At 45.6% G+C, this 12,045-nt stretch overlaps 1 protein-coding gene across 1 annotated transcript; it reads left to right on the forward strand.

Moving 5' to 3' along the window:
- Positions 1-1,694: 1,694 nt before the first annotated feature.
- On the forward strand, positions 1,695-8,636 carry LOC131285677 (uncharacterized). The gene is made up of 7 exons (XM_058314535.1): positions 1,695-1,841; positions 2,615-3,299; positions 3,807-4,254; positions 4,642-5,441; positions 6,654-7,874; positions 7,940-8,373; positions 8,443-8,636. Exons 2-7 carry the CDS (start codon positions 3,127-3,129, stop codon positions 8,634-8,636), a joined length of 3,270 nt encoding a protein of 1,089 aa, XP_058170518.1. The 5' UTR covers positions 1,695-1,841; positions 2,615-3,126.
- Positions 8,637-12,045: the final 3,409 nt, after the last annotated feature.

Here is a 12,045-nt window from a genome sequence, read left to right on the forward strand (position 1 = left end):
TGATTTCGAATCACTAGGCACACAGCAATACAAAACCCAGTCCGCAAGAATCAGTCGGGAGCTTTAATATTTGTATGTATTGTCCTATCTGTACACGGGCGAGCAGCTCACTCTGCTCCCCTTTCATTCCTCTCCAACACCCCTCTCCCACAAAGTTGATGAGGCGAGATTCTCATTTGGCTCATTCTGCGTCGTTCTCTGTTCCAAGCGTCGAACGGCGCAATTAAAAATAAGCTTTACTACTTTTGTCTCGGTTTTTATTTTTTTCCCTCGCTTTCACACCTGCAGCAGGGTACCCCCTGCGATTTAAGATGTGTAAATATGTATAGGTATATACGGTATATACCTCTTCTCCATGTGTCATTCTTACCTTTCGGGTTGCCACCGCCGCAATACCAGTACAGAACATTTCAACTAGAACAAAATTACAAATGATCTTCGCTCGGATAAAACTGTTTTCTAACGTTTCATTATGTTTCTTGCAGTACCTTACAGTCAAGGACAAAGTTTTAGTTAATTTTTTGAATGCAAAAAAAATTAACGTTTTATTAATTTTATTTATATTGGGTGAAGGCAGCCTCGGAGACGAAAGTGGTGCAAGTAAAAAAGTTGTAATTTATTGTTAACCAAAACTTTGTCGAAGACCGCAAATAGCTATCTTCAACCATTTGCCCGTTAGAGCCGAAAAACTGTTTCCCTTTGGGTCACGAACCAATCGATTACATCAGTATGTCGTCAGATGATGCACATTCAATTTCTGAAACAAAAAAAAAATACTGAAAAATTCTGTATTTGGACTTAGAATTTTTTTTTGTGATGCCTGAGCGCATCAAAACGTATTTTATATTGGACGCAAGAACGGTGATTGTTGGAGCCAGCGATGGCCTAACGTGTATAGTTTGCTATTTTCAGAAGGAAGGAACGGGATCGACACGCGACGACATCGCACCGCATAGAAGACCCCCGCCGCATGCATGCATGGAAGAACGTGTGCGCAAATCGGACGGAGCACGCATAGCCAACCGACTGAGACTGCATCGTACCAGCGCTGTGGACATACTGCCGAACAGACACGCGCGATAGATTCAGGAAGTCAAGCTGGCTAAAGAAAGAAAGAAAGAAGAGATGAGACAGAGAAGAGGCGCGAACGGTGACCGAGCCACGGGTGCACGACCACCAACGCAGAAGTCAATGCGAAGCAATCGCGGCGCGTGGCTGGTCAAAGCTTACGCTCCGAGCTTTTTTTCAAAGCTTTGCCAATTCCTACAGGGCATGAAGGCAGAACCAAAATGGGGCCAGCTAAAAGGCCACTTTTTCACTATGGTGAGAAAGCTTTCATCAGTGAGATTTTGTGGCACTGGGAAAAGTCGTATTCAGTGCTGACTCAGCTGTCAAAAGTTGTACTTTCTTGCGCGCAAGTTGTGTAAAAGATGGACATGCCGGTCCAGATATAAAACAACAAATTTAATTTTACTTTCCCGTTTTACGAATGAAAATATCGAATAGAAACTTTACTCAGGTTAATCTGTGGTTCGGAAGCATACAAGATGTACATAATCATTGTGTAATGCAATCATGTGGTTAATGGCGACGGATCATGAACGAAGAAGCACGAAGGGAAGCACATGGAAAAGGCCGGGAGATCTCAGCTGTTAATCATAACAAAACACCATCGGCCAATGTCAAAATTCGCTGCTCGTGGTGGCCAGAGAAGTAAAAAGAATACGCACGCGCGGATAAACGGATACAAACGGAAAACGCGAGACGTCGCACAGCAAACGAGATTTGCTGGCTCCTGCAGTAGTGCTCGAGATAACATCCGTACGTGACGGTGGCATGAGGTACGTTTGTCTTTATTTTGGGTCACTGGAAAAATAAAACCCCTAGTGCACCAACGAGGAATTTGCACATTCGTAGGCAGTTTGCGGAAGGTTCCACACAGTATAAGTGTCTAAAGGAAATACATTTTTCAAAGATAGTTATAAAAATAGTTAAATGGAAGGTGAATGGCCCGCCAGTACCAAAACAGATTGCTGTTCCGTTTCTGAAAAATGAGGAAGAATAAGATGCTGTATAAATTACAGCAACAGTGGTCTAACCGATTTCGTCCTCTACAGTTCTTCGCGTACTTCTTCAACAAATCAAGTGATTGTGAAATGAGATGAAATTTGCACATCCTATTGTGTTGCATAGATAAAACCCTCCGATCCGATGTAATTGGGTGTGAAATTAATTTGCTCTTTCATATCAAGATCATATCAAAGAAAACAACGTCGTTTATACAGAAGCCTTCGGGATGTGTGGAGGAAAAACAATTCCTCGCGATGCGACACTTGGAAGAAAACATTAAAACGAAACGAAATCTAATCTTATCTCCCGCTAGGCATTAACGCGTCAAAGATTACGTGCATGTTTCAATTCGTTTCTTGGTGCAGAATGTGTCCACGTCCAGTGTATCAAAGTTTCTCATTGTGATTGTTTTCTTTTTTATCATTTAACTTCTTTTACATTTAATCTGTTTTTTTTTGTGTCTATTTGTGCATCCCACATCGTTTTGCACTGCGGAAACGGTGTTGTTCTCCCATCACTTCGCGTCGTCATCTCAACACCACAGCATGCTGTGATTATTGCTGCCGTGCAAGTGGCACAACAAAAGGGTAGATTGGTCGCGAAAACGATCCAGTCCATCAACCCTGCCTAATCCAACCCAGCACCCACCACCCACCTTCACCGAGGAAAAGAAGGATACGCTAGTCACCCCGGGAGAGTAGCCAAGGAGCCGTAGCGCAGCCACCACCAAACGGAAGCAGAAAGCTACAGCAAAAATAATCATCTTCGAGGCGTATCGATTTATGACGTGATACGTGGTGCGACGTTCGAAGCACCCGAAGCCGCCCGAGCAGAAGAAGTATCGTGCTGGAGTACTCTTGTTGCCAGCGGAGGAGACATCCCGGTCCCGTCCCCATCGCCCGTCGCAGATTTCAGCGTGGGAAACGAACCACTCCCCCGCTACCACTCTGTATCTGAAAGCACGGTGGGGCCGTTGTTCGGCACGACAAAGACACGCTGCACGCGGGAGTTGCATCCCGTCGGACGGCGGCGGCGGACGGCCGAAAGCGCACGGCTATGAATCCGAGGATTGTCATCATCGGCGCGGGGGCGGCCGGGGTGGCTGCGGCGACGCGGCTCATCGAGCGGGGCTACAAAAACCTGAAAATACTGGAGGCGGAGAATCGCATCGGTGGGCGCATCCATACCGTCCCGTTCGGGGCCAACGTGGTTGACCTGGGCGCACAATGGTAAGGCGCACGCGAAAGGATTCTTTTATCCTTGCGGATTTTTCTAGAGCTTCTTTTGTGGGTCGCACTCAGTTACATTTTTTTGTTTCCTTTTTTATCCTTCGTTTTCCTCTTAACAATTTCAATACGATTCACACCACCCTCCCCTAACGGCGCGGGTGTTTTTCCGGAGCGCTCTTGTGCTGGCGAGTTGCCCGTACTTACATGCCCTTCAAACTCTACTACCGCATGCTGCTCTTATTTTTCCTTTCATCGTTTCTGTTCATGTACAAAACGGGGTAGAATTTTGTTTGTGAGCCCGTGAGTCGTTGCCCAGGCGAGATGAAGGTCGCAAAATAATCGATTATTAACATGAGTATAATTTATTTAATTCTTTCTTCCCCTTTTGCTGCTTACCTTTCCCATGCTTCCCGCACAATGTATTCCCATGTTGCCAACCATGGGGCGCACCATTTCTGTACCGGTACCGTACACCATGGGGTCAACCACCCGCTGCCGATCCCACAGGTGCCACGGCGAGAAGGGCAACGTTTGTTATGAACTCGGTTCCAAGTACAACGTGTTCGACTCGAACAGCGCCCGCTACGAGCGGTTCGTGCTGACACGCTCTAATGGTGAGCAGATACCGACGGAGCAAAGCGAAAAGTTGCTTGGGCTGATCTGGTCCATCCTGGAGACGCACAAGCACGAGCTAACCGGCTACCGAGGCTCGCTGGGAGCATTCATTATGGGCAAGTTCAGAGCCCTGCTCGAGACACCCGAGTACGCCGACGTGAACAATGAGACCGCGTACCAGGTGCTGGAGTTTTTCCACAAGTTCGAGAACTCGATCGAGGCCTCCGACAGTTGGTTCGACACGTCTGGACCGGGCTACCTGCACTACTGGGAGTGTGACGGCGATTTGCTGCTGAACTGGCGCGACAAAGGCTACCGGACGGTACTGGAGATACTCATGGTGAGTTGGCAGCGCTTACTATGAGTTGTTTTAAGTTTTTTCTAAAAACAGCAAGCAAGCGAAGAATTCTTCTCGACAAAAATCGATTCTTCATGCAGCTTTTATGCGTCCGTGACTTGTTTGACTTATAGTTGCGGTGATACAAGGATGCCTATCTTATTATGCACACATATCCTGAATTGCTCTATTTGTTTGATTTGGGGCCTGAGAAGATGTTCATTGTTGAATAATCCTGACAGTTTTCGGATTGGCCTCCTTTTTACGAACGTTTCACTAGCAACGATCAATAATGTAATCTATTTGAAAAGGTCATAAACTTCTTTAGGAAGTGAATTGTTTAGCATATCACATAGGAATCACTTAATAAATGGACTTCTTCTTTTGTAGAAACGACATCCGCTCGCCACCTCTGCCGATGCCATCAATCTGGAGGATTATACGCACTTTAACAAAACGGTGGCTAACATCAACTGGACTGCCGGTCCGGACAGCCTAGTGTCGATTCGGTGCACGGACAACAGCGTGTACGACGCGGACCATGTGATATGCACGATCTCGCTTGGCGTGCTGAAGGAGCGCTACCAGACGATGTTCACGCCGGACCTGCCGCCAATCAAGCGCAACGCCATCCAGGGCCTAACCATCGGTACGGTTAACAAACTGTTCCTAGAGTTCGAGAAGCCGTTCTGGCCCGCAGGCTGGCAGGGGCTCAGTCTGATTTGGAGTGCGGCCGATTTGGAAGAGGTACGGCGTTCTCCGGACAGCTGGATGGAGGACGTGTTCGGATTTTACATCGTCGACTATCAACCGAACGTACTGTGCGGTTGGATCTCGGGCCGGAATGCACGCCGCATGGAGCGAGCCAGTGACGAAGACGTACGCAAGGCGTGCATATTTCTGCTCCGGAAGTTCATGAAGAACGTCACCATCCCGGAGCCGGTGCGCTTCCAACGAACGAGCTGGTACTCGAATCCGAACTTCCGCGGCTCGTATACGTTCCGCTCGATGACGACCGACCTGCTGAATACGTCCGCATCGCACCTGGCCATTCCTCTCACGAACTCGTGTGGCATGCCAGTGGTGCAGTTTGCTGGCGAGGCCACGAACGATCACTACTATTCGACAGTTCATGGTGCAGTCGAAACGGGCTGGCGTGAGGCAAACCGACTGATCGACCTGTACGACAGGTAAGTTCCACGGTTTCTGGTAGTTCACGAATGTTTTCTTTTCAACTGTTGGCATGTTACGATCAGAACTGTTTTCGTATTATTTTCGCAACGCATTTGGGGATTAACTATGGGGGAGAATTGTTTTGCATGCAGATTTTAACGTTATCAAAAGGAAAAGCACAGAAAGAAATGGATCTGTAGTGGTCGGCTGTTTTTATGCACACTTTTCCGCTGTTTTATGTACATCCTGCTGGTTAGTTATAATTTATTCTTCGTAAAATTCACATTACTCTGATCAGATATTTAATCTTCAAGAATGATAACTTCATTGTCTGTATACATTTTGCAAGTTTTTATCTTGTGTTTCCTTGTAATTAAAAGTTTTTTTTTATTGCTTGCCGATAGTGGATGCTGTTTTGTTTGAATTTTTAAGTTTCTGTTAAAATGATGTTGCAATTATATCACTACATGTTTGTTTTCTGAAATAACACATGTATCGATTTCTTTCACATGCATCGAACATAAATGAATTAAAATCAACAATAATTGCTGATATTTGTATACAATTCCCGTCACTTCATCCTTTGATTTGATTCTTTGATTCGAAACATAATGCACATAATTATTAACATGCTGATATTTGTATACTTTTCTCAATTATTTTTCCTTCGATTGCGTTCAATAAAAGAAACCATAAAAAACGCTGAAGTTTAACTTGATTATACATAACTAAATAGTTTTTCTAGATAAACATAAATTTGCCCACAGTTTGGCGTGGTTTTGTTTTTTATTCCGTTTTTTCCTTCTTCTTTTCTTCCCATCTTTTTTGTAGGAAAGCCCATCTATAAGAACGATGCAAAAAACACTCCGTATAACAATACAGAACACACAGAATCGTTACACAACAGATAAGACTAATGTATAACTATGATCATGTTACATATTTTGTTTTTTCGCAAGCTTTTACTTTTGCTTTATCGGTTCTCTTTCGTCTTCCTTTTAAAATTGTATAAACATTTAGTGGCCATTAGAAGGTACAATAAAAAGGGTTTGAATAGTTTATTGATACCTATCGCTTTTCAATGTTTTAGTTACATACTTTTTGCGACGGAATTCAATCGTTATTATTTCTTGTTGACAAATGCGCTCGGCTATGATGAAGTTTTGTTGGCTTGTTAGGCAAAATTGGTGTGTGTTATTGTGTTCCCTGTCTATCGTTTCGTCCCACAGGTTAATACCACCCTTCAACCACGGCCCGAAGGCGTACGTTGACGTGCTCATCCTTGGTGCGGGCATCGCGGGACTCGGTGCCGCCAAGCAGTTGCGTAACTCTGGTAAAAGTTTCGCCATCCTCGAGGCCCAGTCGTCACCGGGTGGCCGGATCAGTACGAAGGCGCTCAAGAAGCATCATCACTCGTCTGGTGGTGGTCAGAAAGGGTGTCAGCAGCTGCTGGTCGAGGCTGGAGCCCAGTGGCTGCATGGTCGTCAAAACGAACTGCACGAGCTGGCCAAGCGAAACGGGTTGCTGCGCGAGGAAACGTCCGAGGAGGGCCTCGGGGAGTTCCTGCGCGACGATGGGTTCCGGATAGACGACCATCTGGCAAAACGGGTCGATTTCATCGTAGGCCAGATACTGGAGCAGTGCGAAGAGTTTGCCACAAAAGGCAAGGGAGGTCCGTATCCGGCCTCGCTGGAGGCCTTCCTGAAGGAGCAGTTCAAAAAGCGAACGGAAACGAAGGACTTCACACCGGAGCAGCGGGTGTTAGCCCAGCAGCTGCTCGACTGGCACTGCCGGTTCCAGATCATCGACAATTCGTGTCTCCACGTGTCGGACATTTCGGCCAAGCTGTGGGGCAGTTACTCGTTCAATGGCGAGAGTTGCCAGGCGCACATTAACATGCGTTACGGTTTTCAGGCGCTGGTCGGTTGCCTGGTAGAAGAGATCGGTGCTGAGAAGATCGTGTACAACAAAGCAATTTGCGAGATCCGATGGTTGGATGCGCGCGGCAAGGTGATCGTCAAGTGCACGGATGGTACGGTGTACTGCTGCCAGCATCTGATTGTAACGTTCTCGCTCGGCGTGCTAAAGGACACGATGGACCAGCTGTTTCAGCCGAATTTACCAGCCAGCTACACCCGGCCGATCCGCAGCATCGGTTACGGTACGATCGACAAAATCTTCCTACAGTTCGACGAACCGTGGTGGGGTAAGGCTGAGGGCATTCAGCTAGTGTGGCGGGATGACTTGCGCAAGGACTCACACTGGACGCGATTCATTTCCGGATTCGACGTGCTCAGTCCGGGCCCCCCTAACACGCTGCTCGGCTGGATCGGTAGCTACGGGGCGCTCGAGATGGAAGCATTGAATGACGAGCAAATTGTAAGCGATTGCGTGTTCATATTGGAGAAGTTTACCAAGAAGAAAGTACCTAAACCTGTCAATTATTACTGGTAGGTTACGACACAATCGCATCTTGATAAGACTTTTATTAATATTTTTATCACTTCTTTTTCAGTACACGATGGAACTCCAACCGCTATATTCGTGGGTCGTACAGCTTCACCTCGGTCAACTGTGACCACGAGCAAAACTTTATGTCCAACCTGACGGAGACTCTCATATGCAATCAGTACGACAAATCAGGGGAAGAATCGCGTAAAAAGGACCCGCTTCCACAACCACTCGGTGGTTCATCGGGACAGGCTGGTGGCCGTGGGGTAACGCCTATGACAAGTACCGCCAGCGGAAACAGCACGAGCAGCAGTAACAGCAGCAACACACTTACGAACCTATCCACAGCTGGTACGGGAAACACACCGAAAAAAACTGGCGGCACCACACCGACCAAGCAGTCTGTCTCTAACACTCCAAACAAAACCCAAACCAAGCAGCAAAGTGTGCCCACATCCACTACCACAACTACTACCGCCACTCCCACGACTTCCAGTAGTGCTAAAACAGCAGGCAGCAGCAACACAAACACCACAGCCACCCCCGTCAATAACAACAATACGCCAGCTTCCGGTAAGGCGCCAAACAGCGGTTCCAATCTGACCAACAGTAGCAGTGCCATTCATACCAGTGCCACGATTCACTTTGCCGGCGAGGCATGCCACGAACGATACTTCTCCACCGTCCACGGAGCGTTTCTGTCCGGAATGGAGCAGGCGAAGAAATTGCTGGTAGAAAAAAAATTGCAAAGCAATCAGTAGGCTGAGCGTAGGAAGAAATCTTAACCAAATCAAAAACAGCAAACAAGTGACAGGTGCTAACCAAACTCTATCGGAATTGGGAAGAGATTATCGGTTCCGGAGCAGACAAGCTCGTATAGTGGGTACAATGAATACTGAAGGAAACAAAAAATATAGAAAGATAAAATCAAACACCCAGTGAAAAGGGATACTAGTTTTTTAAGGTAAGTAGAGCAAAAACAGAAAAAGCAATCCCGCTAACAAAATCCCGAACAAAACCGGGAACTGCAGCTGCAGGGGAACGTTAACCAATTAGTGGAACCGTAGACAGATAGCAAGAAACAAGCATATATACGTAGTGAGCAGAAGCGCGAGAGCAAAGGTGCAGCTAGTGCACAAACTATTTACTTTTCTTCCTTCAGCAGTAGGAATTGAATGTTGAGGATGACAAAAATTAGGATATAAAGGTATATGTATATACATACATATACACACATATATATATTTAAGTAGCTTTAACATTATAACTTCCGATTGATAGCGATCCAACCAATGTCTTTCCTTCCGGATTTGCGATGCGATCCGCGATTCTTCCGCGTTCAACGTTTCCAAACTCTTCCCACCCAGTTTCCCACCATCACCTTCCCGACGAGCGTTCGGTCAGGCTCGATAAACTAGGACAACTCCTCTATTACGGTTTGCTGTGCATTTACTCCGGTTTTAGGAAGGTTGTTTTCATTTTATCCGTTTTCTGTTAAATTAGAACTATATGAAATGCTGCAAGAACCTGATCTACTATCGTCTACTAGCACTATAGCAGCATAGGAGTTTTGATTTTCCTTCAATAGTAGACCTAGTCATAGATACCAGTGCGAAGGACACGACTAACTAAGAAGTTAGGGGAACACGATCAGTAAAGCTTGAGGTTATATTGCGGTCGAGGGAAGTGAAGGGGAAGTCAGTTGTTTCTATTTTAGACTTATCTTTAGTAGATTCAATTAAATTTTTCATCACTCTATGATAGTTTGTGTGCCTTTTCATACTTAACAGCAAAATTGTGAAAGAAATTTATTTTTATTAATTTTTTTCGCATGTTTTGTTTTGTTTTTTTAAGTATCTCTTATCACAAAATTCACTGGACAAGGATGGCGTAAGATCAAAATAGGAATTGATCAGTAGAAATCCCGCTCAGCCTGGTAAGTTAGTGACTTGCCTAATTTTATACTGATGGGAAGGTGGCAGTATTCATCGTCAAAGAAAACTATTGTCGCTCAAATATTTGGGACTCGTATCTGTTTGGAAGGATTGGTCTATTGGTGTATGATGTGTTTGATGAAGATCGAACCCTAACTATGAATGAAACTCTAAGTATGTAAACTACACTTGCTTCTGCAAGGTTTAGTTTCATATAATATCGTTGATTCTAATAGCTTGAATTAATCGAATTTTTCAAAATGTATCTTCCCCACATTTGGCCTGTTGACCACATTTGGATATTCCATGCATTTGGCCTCACTCTAGTTTATATTCGGTTGCGAATGATCACACGTTTTGGACTAGATCATTTAGCAGTGTACATTTCCAAGCTTTGTCATTCAAAAGCTTTAGCGCACATTTAGAATAAAAGCTTCGTGATTTGCTTGATATTTTGTAGAGATGGGACGAGATGTACTGATCTGTCAGGGATCGATCCGAAATGAATGAATCTTTGCAAAGGCTGCTCAAAAGAAATAAAATAAGTTCATTTAGGTATTTAAAAATACATAACTAATGATAGAAAGTAAAAACTCTATAAAAGTAATCATCAAACGCAACTTGGAAAATTTGCAATTTCTACACTTTTTAAACGATCAGAAAAGCAAAAAAATAAGAAACATTAGTCCTGTTCCTGCAGGACTTAAGGTAAAGGAAGCAGGGCACACCTGTGATCCCAGTTTTATACCTGTCCAGCTAAGACCACAATACATCGGTATTCCCATCGTTGCCGTCGTGCACCGTTGGTATGTCTACCCAATTCGTTCCGCGCTGGAATGCCGGGCTGATGGAAAGGCACAAAAAGGGAAGTGCGGAGCGACCGATCTCGGTATCTTTACGAAGGGAACGTGAGTGAGAAAGATGCCGGTGATCATGGTTGCAGGTGCGGCGCGCCATGTCCGATGGAGCAAGATAGAAAGGCCACCTGTGTGCTTGTGCCTGTGTATGATGATTCCACTGCCTTTTCCAACGAATCGCGACTCTCGCGGGCACTCCTGGGCGCGATCGTGAGCTACCGCGAGTCGAGACGTCTCGCGCGCGTGATTTTCTGCCCCCGCGAAGCTGCACTCCACGGGTACGATCGTGTTCGGTGCGCCCGGGCGCAGTCAGTTTGCATCCGATCGTGCAGGTGAAAGGATCAAGTGGTTTTTCTGCGCCCGTAACGTGTACGTGAGTGTTGTTTGCACGCACTGCTGCTGTGGGGAAACGGTGTTTTGACTGCAACTACTCGTGCAGCAGAGGCTGGATGCCGGCCACCGGAAAGAAGCAGTGTTTTTATCGGACCGAACGGTAAATTGCGGCGGAAATTATCCTTCAGGCAGTAATGCGAGTGAGCTTGCATTGCGTTGAGATAGGGTCGTGTTGCACACAGTCCAGTGCTGTCTTCTGTGTACAGGAAAAAGGATGCATTAGCCAATATTTTTAGTGAAATCTAAAACACACCCTGGACTGAGAAAAGAAGCGTGGACACTATAGCACGATTTCGTTGGTGATTTTAAAAGAAGTGAGAAAGGGTGCGCTAAGTGATGTGTCTTCAATTGAGATTTTGTGAACAGAGAAGAAGTTTTAGAAGCTGAAAATGAAGACAAGAAGTGAAGAACAATTTTAAAAATTAAATAAACATTTCACAGAAGAAGAAGTTTTGGCTTTCCTCCTGGTGATAAGTTTGAAAAACAAACTTTGTTGATCGTTAGTATCTTTATGGTGTTTGGATAACGATTTATAGCACCAAGAGCGAGCATCCCAATGAACGCACCCAAAGATGCTCGGTCGGCCCGGTTTTCAATTTGGAATTCGGTTTCTCTGATTTTTGTTTGCTTCGAAATTGATTCCGATTCAAACGGTCATCGTCTGCCCAGAGGATTATTTCCTCCAACCGATACGGAGCACCGAAAAACCGATCTAATCGATCGCATCGCCGAGCGTTCCACTCTTCGATCGACGCCAAATGCCAACCAAGTTATCCAAACATTTCGACGCCGCAACCTCGGCGACTGTCCACCCCGGAGATAGGGCTAATTGGGCTGTTTTAGTTTTATTATCAACCCGTGAGAGCAGACCTCGGGGGATGAGGATAAAAAAAGGGAGCGAAGAAAACGGGCTACATCAGCCTTGTTTTCATTACTTCGGCCCCTTTCCCAGCCTTCTCCACCCCGGTGCTATCATTAGAGGCATG

This window comes from Anopheles ziemanni, chromosome 3 (assembly GCF_943734765.1).
Source record: "Anopheles ziemanni chromosome 3, idAnoZiCoDA_A2_x.2, whole genome shotgun sequence".
Classification (NCBI taxonomy): domain Eukaryota; kingdom Metazoa; phylum Arthropoda; class Insecta; order Diptera; family Culicidae; genus Anopheles; species Anopheles ziemanni.